Source organism: Nothobranchius furzeri, chromosome 1 (assembly GCF_043380555.1).
Source record: "Nothobranchius furzeri strain GRZ-AD chromosome 1, NfurGRZ-RIMD1, whole genome shotgun sequence".
In the NCBI taxonomy this organism is placed as follows: domain Eukaryota; kingdom Metazoa; phylum Chordata; class Actinopteri; order Cyprinodontiformes; family Nothobranchiidae; genus Nothobranchius; species Nothobranchius furzeri.
Window position 1 is genome coordinate 29,984,081 of NC_091741.1, and position 19,583 is coordinate 30,003,663.

The following is a 19,583-nucleotide window of genomic DNA, read 5'->3' on the forward strand; positions in this document are numbered from 1 at the left end:
TAGACTATGAAAAGTCACTTTTCTGTTAGTGACCACCACCAGCAGGCGAAGTGGGTTAAGTGTCTTGCTCAAAGACACAACAGCAGCATTCTCTGATCAAAGCTGGGATCGAACCTTCAACCTTCCGATTACTGGACAACCCGCTCTACCTGTCTAAACAGAAAGGACACGTGAAAACACAGTAATATTGATATTGCTAACCTGTTCAGCCAGTGTCCAACATCTGGAAGATGAGCCCACTGAACTCCGGTTTGGTTGAGGGAACGCAGCAGTCTGCAACACACCAGAGTGAACGGGGGCGTGGCCAGAGCCAGCCACTTCTCTGAGCTCACTTCAGATTTGTGATGAGAAGACGGATGGCTGTCCTTGGAAGGGAGGAAAAGCTCCTCTTCCTCTCCAAAGCCCCGCTGCTCTCTGAAGTATTTTCGGCAGACGTCCTGAAAGACTGCGAGGCAGAGTGTGTTGAGGAGGAAGTACCAGGTCTGATGCTCCTCTTCCACAAAACTACTCGCCGCCAAGCTGAGCGTGTGACCGATGGTTCCTGCCAGCAGCAAGACGTCCAACTCTGAGAGTGACCAATCACCACCGGTGTTCTTCAGAGGAGAGGGTGGAAGGAGAAGGAAACAGGACAATGAGACTTATTATTCAAAGGAAAATGGAAAGAAAATACAACCAAACTGTCGTTTTGATTCAAATAAAAGTTTTAATCCATTCAAAGCCTAATGTATGAACGTCGGAAGACCTTTAAAATAAACTTTTGGGTTCTTGTGGACCGAAGGACAGGGTCTCTTTGGAGACGGATTCTAATGAATTCCGTCAGACTGCTATCTGGGCAAATATAGAAGCCAGGTGGGCATCTGATGCTTCGTTACCCCCGAGTGGAACAGCGCAGGTCTGTGTGCTCTTATATGATCAGAAGTATCCAAGGGAGCATTTCAGCCTCCAGTTCAAGTCTCACTACATACACAGGATGGTTAGCCAGGCTAATACATCATAGTACAATAGTACAAACTAGTTGAATTAGAGTGTATAACTATTTCTGATTCTCTGGTTGAGGTTTTCTAGACAGCAATAAAACACAAAAATCTCAACAGCGTTAGATCTACACTGCACAAAGTTTAACAATCACTTGTTCACACGTAAAACCAGTGCTAAGTAGAAATGGGTACAACTTTGGTTTTCTTTCAGCCAAGACTCAATCCTAGTGGTGAACGTTGCAAGCTACTAGTGCAACGACAAACACAACACAATAAACCTTAACTAATGTTCCACAGGGCTTGGTAACAAAACTCTGTATGGTGGCACAGGAGTTAAGTACTCGCCCTGTAATTGGAAAGTTGCAGGTTCGAGCCCTGCTCAGTTTGTTGCTGTTGTTGTGTCCTTGGGCAAGACACTTAACCCCCCCTGCCTGCTGGTGGTGGTCAGAGAGACCGGTGGCGCCAGTGCTTGGCAGCCTCGCCTCTGTCAGTGCGCCCCAAGGCAGCTGTGGCTACATCTTAGCTCATCACCACCAGCATGTGAATGGGTGAATGACTGTGTTGTAAAGCACCTTGGGGGGTTATAGGACTCTAGAAGGCGCTATACCAAATACAAGCCATTTACCATTTTACCACTTTTAGTTTTGTCTAGGGCTGGGACGATAATCAATAAATCAATTAATCGTACGATAGATGAAAATTAAGGTTTTAATCATCTAAAGAACATCGCCAGAGTCCGCCCATTCTCTCTGTGGCCAACACGAGACACTGATGCTTGTATCACCAGTAGAATTGACTACTGTAATGCCCTGCTTTCTGATTTTCCCAAAAAGAGCATCTCAGGTTTACAACTTCTACAAAATTCGGCAGCACGTGCCCTGACGCAGACTAGGAGGTGGGAGCACGTTACACCAGTTTCAGAATCACCGCATTGGCTCCCTGTATGTTTCAGGATCGATTGTAAGGTTCTTTTAATGGTTTTTAAGTGTCTTAATGGTCTTGGGCCTTTTTATCTCTCAGAATTGCTTTTACCATATGAACCCTCACGTCCACTGCGCTTAGATTAGCTTTTAACTAATTATTGACTATAGTTTTATTTCTCATTTTGGATGATTATATTTTATTACTTGCTGAGCACGTTTTACATGATGATATTCAAGCATTGTTTCATTGTTTAATTATAATAATATTTTACTCTCCATATGATTTTTATGTATTATTTATGTTCTTACTTTTATCATTTATTTTGCTCTTTTATTTTTATATTTTAACTCATTTTAATCCAGTGCTTCCTTTGTGGGGGCCCTCTGCCCCAGGGCGGCGGTCAAGTAATGCTGCCTGGGCGCTCTAGAGGTATTGCTTGAGTGGTGGTGGGGGTCTATGGCCTCCCTCCTCTGGGCGCACTGACTTGGTTGCTGTGACTGACCTGATGGTGCCGGGGCAGATGGCTCCTCTGATGGCGTTTCCTTGCCTTACCTTACTTGGCTCATCTGGACTCAGCTAAATATTATTTTTACTGACGTTATTGTGTGTGTGTCTGAGTGTGTGTGTGTGTGTGTGTGTGTGTGTGTGTGTGTGTGTGTGTGTGTGTGTGTGTGAGACTGTTGATGCTTTTAAACTGTTACAGGAATTTGGGGTCATTTTAAATCTGTAAAAGATTTGGAGTCGCACTTTTGCTTGTAAAGTGCTTTATAAATAAAATCCTCAATATATCGAGGTAAAAAAATGTGCAATTCTATTATTAATATTTATTATCATTATTGAAGTGCAGTTTTGGTTGTTGACACTGGATAGGCCATTGTTTATTTATTATTATTTTTTGGACAGACAGGTTCTATTTTATTGTTTTTGCTGCAATGTTTTCTAACAGAGACTGAAAGTCCTTTTTTATTTATTGATTTTTTTTGTTTGTTTTATTTAATTACTTGGAAGTTCTGGTTCTGGACATTCCAATGTTAAATAAAGATTTTATTGTTGCATTTTAAAGTGTGTACTTTCATTATTATGATATATTAACATTACATAAGTGGTTATTTTGGTCTCGATAATGTCGACAATAATATCGTTTATCGTCAATAATTTGTTGGACAATATATCGTCCAGCAAAATCTGTTATCGCCCCAGGCCTTGTGTTGACTAAATTGGAAGTGAAACCATAATTTCTTGCCATGTTGTATTTTTGGGTAGAGTCTGAGGAACTCGTTCCTACTCACCTCCTTACCTTCTACTACTCACGTACTTGCACATACACACACCTCTGTACTTTGCCATCACAGTTGCCAGAGGGATAAGTAGATTTATTAAATATTGCAGGTAATTCAAACCACTCTGTTTATAATTGAAAAACACATCCAGTGACATCAATTAAATGACCCATGAACTTCCTAACAGAACATCCTGATTCCAACCACTTAAGCCAGATCTGGTCAGAAAGACTATAAACAGAAACATGACTCAGCTGATTTATTATCTGTTCACACTGTTTGTTTACAGGCTGCTTGTTATGGTGGACAGAATTACCTTTTCATCTGATTATCCACCACATTACTATTTAGTATAAAACAGCCATTTCCTGCTCAGACTGACCATGAGTTGTCTCATCAGCTGCAGCTTGTCTCTTACGGATGAGTCCATCCCATTCTACACACTGGAGATTTTCCAGCTGCACACTTGTTTGTAAATGGTTTGATTGACTGTGAAGTTGGTTCAGATAAAGTTCGGCCAATTTCAGCAGCATTCTACTGCAGCACACAGACATGCGTCATGGCCCATGTTTATCTCAATGACGGGGAGGGGCTGAGTCGTTACATACACTACCTGCAGGTTACAGCAGTGAGCTCGCTGTGGGACTAGACGACTGGAGAATAGATTTTCCCTTACAAATACAAAAGACGATCAGGACAGTTTAAAGGGATACGATGCAACTTTTTCATATTTTTAATCTGAACATGGTGACTTTCTTGATTCAGTATGTGCATAAATGACCCTTTACAGGGTTAATGAAAGGTCACTCAGACCGCCACCACCCCCTGTGGCCAGATTATCGAAACTAAACATTTCACTTCAGCACATTTTTTTCACTATAAAATGAGCTCTACAAGTTTATATTTTTGATTTAGGAAACCAATGTTCAATTAAAAACTAATGCAATTAATAAAATGGGCCAATGCTGTAATAAACATCATTAGTGACTTTGCAATTCTTAAAAAATGACGAGCATCCCTCCCCCCTTCAAGAGACTAAACCCGAGAAATGGTAGAATGAGGGCAACACACAACAGCAGGGTAGGAAGTGCATTAAAAACGTATGCCTCCATTATTATCAGTGTTGAGGATTTACTACATATTTATTGAGATGACCAATAAGATGTGATAATTCCATATAAATATGAAATATCAATCTGATTGATCTTCCAATGTTAATCAGAAGATTATAGTTACTTTACGTATTCAGGGACCATAAACACACTTCGTATTAATTCAGACAGAGTCAGTATATAGTTTATAAAATGAATTTATTTCTTTTCCCAAAACTAACGATTATACATGACAAGATATGAATGGAATGATAGATATGAAGTGGATTAGTGTGTCGTCTAGTTTATGTTTATGTTTATGTATTTAGCAGACGCTTTTGTCCAAAGCGACTTACTAGTGATAATTGGCATGTTGCCCTTGAGGCTAACAACAACAACAATAACAACAACTTGACATCAGTCATGGAGAGGAGGGAACAAGGAGAGGACAGTAGAGAGGGGGGGGGGGGGGCAGGTGCAGGGAGGGTGCTAGTTTAGAAGATGCTCTCTGAAGAGCAGGGTCTTCAGGAGTTTCTTGAAAATTGAAAAGGAAGCTCCTGTTCTGGTAGTGCTTGGAAGGTCATTCCACATTTGTGGAACGATGCATGAGAAGAGTCTGGATAGTCCTGAGCGTGGTGTAGGCACCGCTAGCCGACCATCCTGTGATGACCGGAGCGGCCGGGCCGAGACGTAAGCCTTTGCAAGAGGATTCAGGTAGATGGGAGCCGTACCGTCTCGGACTTTGTATGCTAGTGTTAGCAATTTGAATTTGATGCGTGCTGCTAGCGGTAGCCAGTGGAGCTCAATGAACAGAGGGGTGACGTGTGCTCTTTTTGATACTTCAACCTCCACTTGAGGCAAGTAATGTAAAGATCAAAAATAATTTTTACAGTAATGATTTTAGAAAGGGCCTCAAATGACAGAGAATCAGCTCCGCTAAATCTGAGACCATTGTCTTCAGTCAGAAAAAGGGTAAAATGCTTTCTCCAGGTTTTGCCTCAAGTAGAGGTTGAAGTATCTTGGGGTCTTGTTCACGAGTGGGGGAAAAATGGAGCATGAGATCGACAGTTGAATTGGTGCTGCGTCTGCAGTGATGCGGGCGTTGTACCGCTCTGTCGTGGTGAAGAGAGAGCTGAACGAGATGCCTAAGCTCTCGATTTACCGGTTAATCTACATTCCTACCCTAACCTATGGTCATGAGCTTTGGGTAGTGACCAATAGAACGAGATCGCGGATACAAGCAGCTGAAATAAGTTTTCTCCGCAGGGTGGCTTGGCTCTTTCTTAGAGATAGGGTGAGAAGCTCGCTCATCCAGGAGGGGCTCGGAGTAGACCAGCTGCTCCTCCACATCCAGAGGAGCCAATTGAGGTGGCTCGGGCATCTGGTCAGGATGCCTCCTGGACGCTTTTCTGGGCACGTCCAACCAGGAAGAGCCCTAAAGGAAGACCCAGGACACGCTGGAGGGACTATGTCTCATGGCTGGCCAGGAAGCGCCTTGGGATTCTCCTGGAGGAGCTGGCCCAAGTGGCTGGGGACAAGGAAATCTGGGCCTCTCTTCTTACTGCTGCCCACGTGACCCGACTCCGGATAAGCAGAGGAAAATGGATGGATGGATGTTTTAGTTGACTACAATTTTGTTGTTATAAGATAGAATATGAGCGGTTGGTTTGTTTTTACTTAACCATTTTAAATAAACACCCTTTCTTTTATTCTTATTTTTGATTTTTAAATGACTTTACTTGGCTTTTACTACTTTAATATGAAACAAAAGGTCCAACACACCTACAAATAAAAAATAAATGTTTTTAAACTTTTTCGTCATGAGACTCTGAGAAGATTACAAAATCTTCGTAAAAAAAACTACAGAAACAAGCTCCAAAAGAAAGAAAGGAAGACCATTTTTAAAATATGAGCTTTAAAGGAGCTTCTAGATTACTCATAACTTCTGAGAGCGATGCTTGGCAACATTTGCTGATGTTTCTTCACTTGGCCTTGTGTCAACACACGCCTGTATACTCCGGACCAGCAAACAGCCAACACTCGTGGTTGTAAAGAAAAAAGTCCCACAGATGATGATCAACACATCTAATCACCTGGCTGATACTTTCACACCTAAATCATCCAAAAATAGCAAGGCAGACCTTTTTTTTATACTCAGCTTTCCCACTTTGGGTGTGTTTTTGTTTAATAAACATGGTCTTATTTAGCATCTGTTAGGTGTTTTAGTGCATTTGAGGTTAAATGTACATTCTTTCCCGGCCTGCTAATGACGGTGTGAATCATTTCTAACTCCCAGACTGTTATCCCATGACTGCATTTATCAGGTCAGAAATAACGTGTCATAACTTGGACGAACACACTGAAAATGGAAGAAATGAGACACTATCCAACAGGTAACACACCTGTAAATTGCAGTCTGTGCCTTCATTATATTTGAAACAAGTTAATTACTGTGAGCTACAGGTTCTGCTGTTTTTCTCCTGTGTTTTGTCAAACTGAACTAATCAGCCTCTGCCTCTGTTACCACATAAATCAAAGCAGACATGAATACTGTTGTATTGATCTAGCCTTGAACCTTAGGCTCTTCAGCTGGCTCGAAAAGTCTAAATGGAAGAAATATCCTCTAAGGAGCCTCAGGGCCACTCTGTACAGTAGTACATTAATCAGCCCTCATGAGCTCAAGCCTAATGTGCTGAGAGCGGATATTACCCCCTCACCCTGTCAACAGCCCTCTCTGCAACATGACAACACACTGAATCAACATTTCAGACCTCTGTCTTACCTTATGGGAGATTTCCCCCAAAATCATCTGAGGACACTGGGACCCATCCTCGCATATTTACCAGTTTGCTTTGCTGAAACTGATAAATATTTGGTGATGTGTAAGAAAATCCCTTTTGGGTCTTGCATGTGTGTGATTTATTTGATTCCACTGGCAGGGCGCTGGAGCTGGCTTTTCATCATGTAGCAGTAAAACAGTGTTTCTGAGCCAGCCATCTGTAATGCCACGTCCAAGCTCTCTCGCTCATTGGAAAACATAGCTCTTTCACTCAGGCTAAGAGGAAAAAGCAACCCTGTTAAACTCCTGCTCTGCTGTTAGACTCGACTGAACTTGCAAAAGTTATAAGGTTCAGTTAAACCACCTGCTATGAGGCTCATTTGTTATCATCACTGCTATCCTTCTGTTTGTAATGCTGCTCCCCTAAGTCCTTAGACCCCAGTCATAGTCTGCATCCTGCAGGTTTTAGATGTTTCCCCGCTTGAACACAGCTGATTCAAATGATTACACTGTAAAAAATAGCCGTATATTTAACAGTGATAAACTGTAAAACCATGACAGGAGAAACCCATCAACTATAAAACTATCTAAAACTGTTGATTTTATGTGAAGTTGCTGTAAATAAATTAATTAGTGAAAAAAATGTTCTTTGTAAAAACTACATAATTCTGCTGTAAAGCACTCTTGCATAGTTTTCTGTACGGAAAAATGCCTTTAAGTTTACAACGCTAAAACACTAATTATTACATTTATGTATTGAAAAACATACAGCTTTTTATTGATGGTAACGTTGTAAGGAGTTTACTTCCTGTTTCCCAGTGTGCTTAGCGGCATTTAGGTGAGATCTGGCTCAACCGTTAGTCAGAGGGAAGTGTCTGTTCTTGACCTGGCTCATGAACGCACACGAGGACTGTGCTTCTGTTCAGTGCTGATGTCACTAGAGACTCAACGCTTTGACTGCTATGAAATGACAATAACAACAGTTATTGAACAATGAACAGTAGTTAAGCAGGCAAAGCTGTTCAAATCGGTTATGACCTTAATCGCTGTTAATTGGTTACTTAATCCTACAAATTGATTGTAGTGAGAAAAACCCTTTGAATTTTGTTTTTAGTGGCAAAAAAATTTTGCTTTTAGTGACATAAATTTTATTTTATACGTTATTTTCACGTTTGTTATACAGTAAAACAATGTTTCTTTTTAAGTAAAATAATTTTCTTCTACAGTAAAATACTGAGTTCAGTACCATTTTTAATCATATAAACAACAATAAGAATACCTTCTTAACGTAAAAGAAAAAAATATGCCCATAATTTTATGGTACCCTTTCAGCAACCCCAGTTACGTAATATTTTTTACAATGTAGTTCAGCAGAAGCCCATTAGTGCTGCATTATTTTAAATTAGCAGTGTTGCAGCAGGGTCACATCTAAAACATGCAGGACACCATCTATGTTGAACTTTTCAAACATTCTCCTCCTACTTTTCATCTCATTTCCTGAATAAAAGTAACCAAATGTACAGGCTTTGAATGTTGCCCACGATGCAACAACTTGCCAAACTAAATTGAAATGTAATCATTTGTAGCTAAAGAAGTATTTTCTGATTTCTGATAGCTGATTTGTCCTAAGTTTGATCCCTTATTTTAGTTTGAAGAACAATCCAGAACCACAGAAACGTCTCAGATTTACAGCTGGAGCTACAATCCCATAAAGCAGAAATGGCAAATGAAAAAAAAACTAATTATCTTAAAATTCAATTCAAGTCAAAAATACTTTATTAATCCCAGAGGGAAACTGATTGCTGTAGTAGCTCAGAATAATAATAATAATAATCAAGTCATCAAAGAGTTGTTGTATATTACAATGGCTGTTGGCAGGAAGGATCTCCAGTAGCGGTCAGTGTTGCAGCCAAACTGAAGAAGCCTCTGACTGAAGACACTCTTCCGTTGTCGGACAGTCTTGTGAAGAGAAGGCTCAGGGTTGTCCATCATTTTCTTGATTCTCTGGAGAATCCTTCTTTGCATCATCTCCTCCAGCGGTTCCACAGTCGTCCCCAGAACAGAACCAGCCTTTGTTATCAGGCTGTTGAGCCTTTTCAGGTCCCTGCTTCTGATGCTGCTACCCCAACAGACGATGGCTGAAGAGATTACACTCTCAACAACAGACTTGTAGAAGATCTGCAGCATCTTGCTACAGACATTGAAGGACCTAAGCGTCCTCAACAAGTGCAGTCTGCTGTGTCCCTTCTTGTAAACGGCTTCGCTGTTCTTTCTCCAGTCCAGTCTGTTGTCCAGGTGAACTCCAAGGTGTTTGTATTCCTCAACCACCTCCACTTCTTCTCCCATGATGGAAACAGTGTTTGACTCCACCCTGTTTCTTCTGAAGTCTAAAATCATCTCCTTTGTTTTGTTCACGTTCAAGGTCAGATGATTGTTTCCACACCATGCCACAAAGCGCTCCACCAGCTCTCTGTACTCAGCTTCCTGTCCATCTCTGATACACCTGACAACTGCAGAGTCATCTGAGTGTTTCTGTAGATGACAGGTCTCTGACTTGTACTGGAAGTCTGAGGTGTACAGGGTGAAAAGGAATGGTGAGAGTACAGTCCCCTGTGGTGCTCCAATGTTACTGATCGCCTGGTTTGATGTGCAGTTCTTCAGCCTCACAAACTGTGGTCTGTTTGTCAGGTAGTCTTTAATCCAGGCGATAGTTGAGGCCCCCACCTGTGTCTTCTGGAGTTTCTGGCAAAGTACATCAGACTGGATTGTGTTAAATGCACTGGAGAAATCAAAGAACATGACCCTCACAGTGCTGCCTGCTTTGTCCAGATGACAGTGGGTTGGTTGAAGCAGCTGGATGATGGCATCTTCAACTCCAACTCCATGGCGATAAGCCCTGATATGTTCTAGTTTGCTTATTCAGGTGGACCAACAGGAGTCTCTCCAGGACCTTCATGATGTGGGATGTCAGGGCAACCGGTCTGTAGTCGTCAATGACTGATGGGCGAGTTTTCTTTGGAACTGGAACAAGGCAGGATGTCTTCCACAGGACTGGAACCTTCTCCTGGGCCAGGCTGAGGTTGAAGAGGTGCTGCAGAATCCCACAGAGCTGCTCTGCACAGGCCTTCGGTACTCTGGGGCTGACACCATCTGGACCTGCAGCCTTGTTCCTGTTCAGTCTCTCCAGCTGCCTCTTCAGCTGACTTCTAGAGACAGATAGGTGGGAGGGGGAGGTAAATGGGGCAGCATCATCTCCTGACTTGGTTGAAGACAGATTTACAGAACAAGTCCATGACTGCGTTAGAGGACAAAAGAGCTGGCGTGTGACAGGAAAATGTTGGATCAGAGGAGGATGGGATGTCTGATTGGCTGGGGACAGGCGAGGAGGATGCTGGGTTTGTTTCTGAACTGAACCTATTGAAGAACTTGTTGTGTACAAGTGGTTTGTATTCTGAGCAGAGAAAAACAAGATTGTGATCTGATTGTCCCAGAGGAGGTCTTGTTTTGGACATGTATGCATTCTTTACATTTGCATAACACAAATCCAATGTCTTGTTTTCTCTGGTGGAGCAGCTGACAAACTGTTGAAATGTTGGAAGTGTAGCAGAGAGCGAGGCATGATTAAAATCACCACATATAGCCACAAATGCATTGGGATGCTGGGTTTGTAGCTTAGCGACAACAGAACTGATAGCATCACATGCATTTTCAGCAATGGCTGAAGGTGGAATATAAATGGTTGCCAAGACAACACTGGTGAACTCTCTTGGCAAATAATATGGGCGACAACTTACTGCCAAGAGTTCAACATTTCAGAGACGACATTTCACTGAAACATGACCTGGATGGCACCATCTGTTGTTGACAAGCTGTTACGTGCTCTGCCCCTTTCCGGCCACAAGATGGCCTCAGTGGCTCTTGCCTCATCTGTCTCCTGCTCAGCTGTGTGTAATGGGCAACCATGGATCAGCATGCTGATCTGCCCACAGTCTTCGAGAAGGTCCAGGGTAGTGGAGACTCGGAAGAGTTTTTGCTGCTCTCTTCTCCTCGCGTGCGTTCGTTACGTTTCGGCTTTAGATATTCGATTTGATATCAGGATTAGAATCTGACTCTCGACCTAGGAACGGCTCTTTGACTCTGCTTGTGGACTTTTCCCAGCGTCCCCGTTTAACAGGACGTCCCTCAATTAGCTTGGGGATTGTAGTAATTGTATTTCGGTTAGTTAATCCCCTCTCCCGGCCCCTTATGGGCTGGCGCTTTTAGTTTCCCTTTTGTGTATATCTCCTTTAGTTTTGTAGATATTATGGCTGTAACTACTTTTGGCTTTTCTTTCTGTAAATAAAATCCTTGGTACGGCGACACTGCACTCCGTTATTATTCAACCCACACACCAACTTTATTTCTCCCTCAACAACATCTCTCCTAGCGGGCTGAGGGACGTAATAACGTGGGGGCTTGTCCGGGATTATTCATTTTTATTTTACTCTATTTTCTCCCAGAACTTGGTGTGTGTAAAGATATTAACCTTGTGTTTGTGTCCCTTAGAGTCTGAGCATGGCATCCTTTGACTTGCAAGCGTTTGTGGCAGCTCCTTCGCGCCGGCTGCTGGAGAGTTGCCGCAAAGCTGATCTGCAGCAGGTTGCCGCCCACTTCAGTTTGCTCGTCCCAAACAGCTAACTAAGGACGCCCTTTTCCAGATGAAAAGGAGACCCTCGTCTCAGCTCTGCCCTCCGTCGACGAATCAGCTGAACTCTCCCCTCCAGCTTCAGCTTCGCCGGGAGCTAGCTCTCCTCGCTCCCATCTAACAGGAGCTCGACTCCAGCTACGGCTTGCTCGACTCAAAATACAAGCCGAGGAAAAAAACTCATGAGAGGAATCTCCGCCACGAGATGGGACTGAAGCGGATGTACACTGAGGTTCGTCTCCGAGAGCTAGAACTTCAGATGAGGACTCTGGACGCTGCCGCTTCCTCGAACCAGACGGCTGCCGACCGTCCTTCGCCCTCGTCTTCGCCACCCTGTGCCCTGCACCAAGACGCCTCACCATCTCCTCCAGGTGCATCGTCATTACCGCCTGGTTTTGACGTCAGCAAGTGTGTCTCCCTCCTTCCACTGTTCCGAGAAACTGAAGTGGATGAGTTTTTCCTTGCTTTTGAGCGGATTGCGGTGACTCTGCAGTGGCCTTGTGAGGTGTGGTCATTGCTTCTGCAGTGCAAGCTCTCAAGAAAGACCCTTCAGGTTATTTCGGCTCTGTCTCTAACGGACAGCTCTAGTTACGAGTGTGTGAAAGCAGCAGTTTTAAATGCTTATTAACTTGTTCCTGAGGCCTATCGTCAGCGTTTCTGGCTAGGTAAACCTAGGCCTAACCAGTCATATGTAGAATATGCTCAACTTAAATCTGTTCTCTTTGAGAAGTGGCGTTCAGCTTCTGGAGTAAACTCTTTCGCTGACTTAAAGGAACTACTTCTGGTGGAAGAATTTAAAAGACATGTGCCTGAGAAGGTCCAGGGTAGTGGAGACTTGGAAGAGTTTTTGCTGCTCTTTTCTTCTCGTGTGCGTTCGTTAGTTTTGGCTTCAGATATCTGATTTGATATTAGGATTAGAATCTGACTCTCTGGTAATCTCGACCTAGGAGCGGCTCATTGACTCTGCTTGTGGACTTTTCCCAGTGTCCCCGCTTAACAGGACATACCTCAATTAGCTTGGGGATTGTAGCAGTTGTATTTCGGTTAGTTAATCCCCCTCCTGGCCCCTTATGAGCTGGAGCTTTTAGTTTCCCTTTCGTGTATATCTCCTTTAGTTTTGTAGATATTATGGCTGTAACTATTTTTGGCTTTTCTTTCTGTAACTAAAATCCCTGGTACAGCGACACTGCACTCCGTTATTATTCAACCCACACACCAACTTTATTTCTCCCTCAACAACATCTCTCCTAGCGGGCTGAGGGATGTAACAACTCCGCCCGATCTGGCCACTAGAGGCCCTTTAACGGACCTGCCCATCTCTTGTGAAACTGGCTAATGCTCAGAAAGCAGAAAACTTTAAACCCTTATTTTTCTATGGTTGGTGTTGCTCCATCGTCCCCTCAAGGTCCGGCCCTTTATGTGATTGAGGGCGACATTTTGTTCCACTGCTGGACTCCGTCTTCTGCCAATGACTCTGAATGGGCCCAGAGCAAACAAATTGTGGTCCCAGAAAAATTCCGAAACCATATTCTCGCCTTAGCTCATGAAAGTGAGTGGTCCGGTCATCTGGGAATTATCAAAACATATAATGCTATTTTACGCCACTTTTTCTGGCCGGGTTTGAAACGAAATGTTTCTGATTATTGTCGTAGCTGAGCTACTTGTCAGACCATGTTATGAAAGGTTCTAAAAAAGTGCAAACAGAAGGCGAGAACGAGAGTCTAAACACCCCACCTCCTTTTCTTTTCCCGCTCCTCTTCAGATCTATGTCTGCTCGTACAGTCAGGAATCCTGGCAGAAAGACACTGGAATCGGGGATATGGTCCTGCAGCCACGTCTCAGTGAAACACTTAGCACTGCACTGCCGAAACTCTGGCTGAGTCCTTGAAAGGGCTTGGAGTTCATCCATCTTGTTGGCCAGTGATCTCACATTGCCCATTATGATCGATGGAAGAGATGGTTTGAATTTCCTCTTTCTCTGTCTCCGTTTTGCTCCCGCTCTGCACCCACGCTTCTTGCGTTTTAGATCATTTGGGATTTGCGGCTTCAGTTGTGGTATTATTTCAGCCTCTCCAATGTTAATCAGCTGCTCCCGATTGTAAACCAGCTTGTTGCCATGGTTACACATCATAAAAAATGCTCAAAAAGTGAAAAAAAATTAAAAAAAAACTGCAGTAAAAATCCTCCAAGCTTCACAGCACCAGAAACAGAAAAGTAAAATGTCCAAAAAAATACTGTTTCTCTTGAGAAACTAGAAGAAAAAAATGTCCAAGAAAAGGCTAAACTTAAATATAGTCAACAGAGCTACTCCAACATGCAGCCACCCAGAGCAGCACAGTTACGGAATCACTTTTTTCATGCCTCTTAACAACATTCCAACTTAGTATAGAAACACATGAATTGTGGAGATAAAAATAAATGAACAAATAAGTGTTTCTCTAGCATTTGTCTAAAAACTTTTGCCAATTACCATATTTTCCGGAGTATAAGTCGCACCAGCCATAAAATGTATAATGAAGAAGAAAAAAACATATAAAAGTCGCATTTTGGGGAGAAATTTAATTATTTTTCTTACAAAATCTGAGGCCAAGCATTTCAAATTGCAAGACAAGTACCGGTAACAATAACAGAATAAACAGCCAGAGCGCAGCAGCGTGCCACGGTCTCCAGCAGAGGATGGCGGTGTTTCACACCCTTCCAACGGGCGGGGAGAGCTCATCCCTGGGCCAGAGCCGGCCCACAGCACCCCGCCACAGGCTGCAGCAGGTGATGGCGGTGTTTGAAACCCTCCCAGCGGGACAGAGGAGCTCATTCCTGGTCCAGAGCCAATCTGCAGCAGCGCGGTATACATTATTTGGTATATAAGTCGCTCCAGAGTATAAGTCGCAGGACCAGCCAGACTATGAAAAAAAAATGCGACTTATAGTCCGGAAAATACGGTACACATTTGGGACCAAAAGCAACCAATGGACAATCCGGCCGTCTGTCTCGCCAAACCACAGCACATAGGTCCTCCATTCATTACACACTCACGTATTTAAGAACAGAACGCCACTGGTGTGAGAGGTTCTTCGTTCAGTAACATGAGAGGAGAAACAGCCGGCTGCTACCACTTCAACTTTAGGACAAACTACAGAGTACCAAAAAAGAAAATCACTATTAGATATTTGGCCCTAGACAACAGTGGCCGGTGTTAAGCACCATCTTGTTTCCTCCGGCAGAAGTGTCGAGTGGTCCGTGATCGTGTTTGCGTTCAAAACCTAGCTTGTTTGCAGATTCGTTATAACAGCTTTAATCTAGATATTGAGAACAGACAAAACTCTAAAGAAATGTACTTGCAGTTTTTGAAAAATGTTTTTATGTGAGGATGGACAATGGTTGTAAATATTTAAACAGTATTTCTAAAACAAGATATAAAATACTGAGTGATTTAAGACTGTAGCCACTTTCATCAGGTATGGCATGAACAAATCAATGCATGCCTTTTAAAGTAATCAATTAGAACTTCAATTTACTGGATGATAAAACAACTGCTTCATCATTCAGGGTTCTTTGAAAAGTTGTTAAAGGTTCTATGTGCTAAAAACATCTGCATCCTTAACAGGATTAAATCACAAATTGTAATTTTCAAAGTTGAGGACATGTACACACCGCCTGGCTGCCAAAAAAAGTCACAACCAATTAGGGCTGGGCAATATATCGGTATTTTTTAAATATCGGTATAATTTTTCAACAAAATACAAGATGACTTTATATCGATATATTTGGTCAAACTGCTATGCTAGTGATTAGCCGCAATGCTAGCGACATGTTGCTCCGTCACTAAAGGGTAATTACATGTATTCTAACAAGTTTGCTCAAAACTTTGCCTCTGGGTAAATGTGCTGCTCTCAACTTTGCATTTGGCGTCCTGGTTTTTAATTATTTGGGGACGTTCAATGCCAACAAAGTTCTGTTTTTCCATCCTGCCTGTGCTGAGCTGGAGAGACGAGCCAAGAAGAAGAAGAAGAAGAAAAGATCTTTTCTATAGCGCCTCTCACAAGGCGCTTATTAAAAACAAAAAATGTAAAATTAAAAAATGAATTTAGAAAATGATTAAAATATATTTTAAATGAGAAAAAATAGACAATTGTGATTTAAACATGTAAAGAAAGAGGGAGTGAATAGGAAAGAGGGAAATCGGTGGATCCTGAGGAAGGTGGAATAGGTGGGGAGAGCAGAACAAGGAGAGAGGTGATGAAGGTCATACAAAACCTGCTTGAACAAGTGAGTCTTCAGCTGCTTTTTGAAGGAGACCACTGAGTCCACTGATCTCAGGCTCAGGGGGAGAGAGGTCCAGAGTCTGGGGGCCACAGCAGCAGATGATCTGTCACCTTTGACCTTTAGCCTGGTGCTGCACAACCAGCAGGCTTTGATCACTGGACCTCAGGGACCTGCTGAGGGTGTAGGGACTAAGAAGATCACCAATGTAAGATGGTGCTTGTCCATGTAAGGCCCTATAGACCAGAACCAGGATCTAGAAATGAACCCTGAAGTTGACTGGCAGCCAGTGAAGCTGGAGGAGAAGCGGGGTGATGTGGGTGTGTTTGGAGGACTTGGTCAGAAGCCGAGCACAGGCGTTCTGAACCACCTGTAGACGGTTCAGGGAGGTTCTGCTCAGACACGTGAAAAGAGAGTTACAGTAGTCTAAGCGTGAGGAGATGAAGGTGTGGAGAACTGTCTCAAGTTCAGAGCGGGACAGAATGGGACTCAGCTTAGCAACGTTCCTGAGATGGAAGAAGGAAGAGCGAACAAGAGAACTGACATGAGAATCCAGGGTGAGAGCTGGGTCAAAGGTCACGCCAAGATTCCTGACGGAAGGTTTGGTGTGAGAAGCAAGCTGACCAAGAGAGTCTCTGACTTTGGGAACCAGCTTGTCTGGGGCACAGATGAGGATCTCAGTCTTATCTTCATTCAGCTGAAGAAAGCTCCCACCATCCGGGTTTTGATAGAGTCTAAGCAGGTGTGTAACAGCTGCAGCTTAGACATCTCATGGGGCTTAAAGCCCCATGAGATGTCAAATCCCTCCCTCCACTGTGTATTCAGGAAATATCTACGGATAGCCGGAGTGGCCAAATTACCTCAAACATATTGTAAGGGTTTAAATAGTAAACTATAGGGTAAACATTTTATTTTGAAGGCGAGCTCAACGGGTGAGAATTTGTTGTTCCGGTTCCATTTTATCCGCTCTGGTTAGCTATGCTAGTAAATACTCCGTTGCGGGCGATTCTGTTGAAAAAGTTAAGAGTTTGTAAGGCGTGGGTTACGGCGACAGTAGCCCGAAAATAATACTCATAAAAGAGCAACCAGAGTCTTTACAGTATAATCCCTGATATGAGTCCATGTTTGCCCTGATAACTAATAACTCCACGGTGGTCTTCAGTAGATGCAATTACATCATCATACATTTAGTTTAACATGATAGATTTATTTCCTCTGGACAAGAAATATACGATATGGCCCACCTCGAGATGAAATTTTTATTATTTTACATTAATTATAAATATAAACGTGCCTGTGGGACATTTGATACACCTCTAGCTCTCATCTGTGTGTGTGTGTGTGTGTGCGTGTGTGTGTGTGCGTGCATGTGTGTGCGTGTGTGTGTGTGTGTGTGTGTGTGTGTGTGTGTGTGTGTGTGTGCGTGTGTGTGTGCGTGTGTGTGTGCGTGTGTGTGTGTGTGTGTGTGTGTGTGTGTGCGTGTGTGCGTGCGTGCGTGCGTGCGTGCGTGCGTGCGTGCGTGCGTGTGTGTGTGTGTGTGTGTGTGTGTGTTAACAGGCAGCTGTACCAGAGAATAGGCACTGAGGTTAAAGTTTGACAAGAATCATTAAATTTTTATGCATTTAATCTACTGATTTATATTTATAATTTCTCAAGACAGCTTGAAGTGAGTTAGCTTGTAAATATTTTACAGGAGGAAAAATATCGGGATATATATCGTATATCGGAATTCAGCAAAAATAAAAAAATCGACATTTGAGTTTTCGTCCATATCGCCCAGCTCTACAACCAATAAAAAGTCCAACGCTCCAATTTTCATTGAATTGCAATGATTACATCACACATTTGTTAAAGTATTGGTTTAACAAATTTCTGCAATGATTTTTTCTTCCAGTGCTGCATTAATTTTTCACCAAGACCTTGTATTGATGATGGGAAAGTTCTACCACTGTAAAAAAAGTCTCGTCAAGCACATCCCATCCACTCTCAATGGGGTTAAGGTCGAGACTCTGTGAGGTCTAATCCATGTCTCACGCTCCCAAAACCACTCCTTCTCTATTTGATCCTAATGAATCCTGGCACTGTCATCTTTAAAAATGGACGTGTCATCAGGGGAGGAAAAACCCATTAATGGAATTGCCTGGCCATTCAGCATATTGAGGTAGACAGCTGACTTCATTCTTTGGGCACATAATGTTGCTGACCAACAGCAGAGACCCAGATCACAGACTGTCCTCCAGGCGTGTACAGTAGGCACTAGGCATGATGGGCGCATCATCTTCTGGATCTCATCGCCCATCACTCTGAATCAGAGTCAATCTGGACTCATGACTCAACACTGTGCGATTTTTGGTTCATTTTAAACCGATTTTCTTCTTGTGCAAGAATCTTTGACGTGGGGGCGAGTGTTGCGTTGTGCGTCGGGTAGTATACCATTAACACTGACCAGCTCCCAATCAGAAAATGTGTTTGATATTTTTCTCATCGCTCGTGAGGGCATCACATTGTTGAAGCACCACTGCGACCCGAAATAACCAGAACTGCTTATAAAGCACATGGATCAACATGGCTCCCCAGTTATCTCTGCCAACATAGTTTCTTTTGATTTTTTCACTTTTCTCCACACACAATGACCAGGAAGAGTGCACGTTTTCCATGTTTATGTCAAATAAAAAGGGTCCCAAAACATTGTTTATCTTTGCATCAGAGGTGTGGACTCGAGTCACATGACTTGGACTCGAGTCATTATTTTAATGACTTCTGACTTGATAAAATCTATAAAGACTTATGGCTTGACTTGGACTTGAATGTCAATGACTTGCAATTTGAATCGACTTGCATTTGTTGACTTGATGATGACTTGAGCATATTTGATATTTCAGCACAAAAGTGGTACAACATGGACAAAAACCATAAATCATTCTTCGTTCTGGGTTTGATTTACTGCTAAATGCAGCAGAACTTTGTTTATAATCAGTTTCAGTTGCACTTTCAGCTTGTTTGAGCAAATAAATGAAGCTTTAAGAGGCTTTAATTCTGGGATTTATTCATTATCATTGTCATGAAATTGAAGTTGACAGATGACTTGATTATGACTTGAAAATTCAAAGTTAAAGACTTGGACTTGACTTGGACTTGGTTGTCTTTGACTTGGACTTGACTCGAGACTTGACTGGAAAGACTTGTGACTTACTTGTGACTTGCAAAGCAGTGACTTGGTCACACCTCTGCCAATCATTTAGCTCCAATACAGAAAGGGTCATTCCTTGTCGTTCCCCTACCTACACTTCTACAGTTAGTTACAAAGTGACATTAATTCTATGGAAGTTGAGTTAGCATTCAAGATATTGGCAGAGGCTTGGGGGGACATTGGGTCAATATAAATTCTGAAAGATTGCCTCACAGAAATAAGTGATAGTCAAATTTCTGCATTTTTGACGATCTCAACAAACATTTAAGCGATCCTTCAGGATTTGTTTTTGACCACATCTCAGCTTCAAAGAAAGTGGTTCCCTACATTCCTTTCAGCATTTTGAAATGCATCGGGCAGTTTTTAAAGGTCACGTTTACTCGTTTTTTTTAGTATAT

The 19,583-nt window shown here is 42.6% G+C and overlaps 1 protein-coding gene across 2 annotated transcripts in view; it reads right to left on the reverse strand.

The window, feature by feature from the left end:
* pigg (phosphatidylinositol glycan anchor biosynthesis class G (EMM blood group)) overlaps positions 1–19,583 on the reverse strand; it is a 209,385-nt gene that overhangs the window by 119,357 nt on the left and 70,445 nt on the right. For both annotated transcript variants that reach the window (XM_015953332.3, XM_054737951.2), the window contains exon 9: positions 202–593. In XM_015953332.3, the coding sequence (XP_015808818.3) occupies positions 202–593 (392 nt within the window). The remainder of the gene's footprint in view (positions 1–201; positions 594–19,583) is intronic.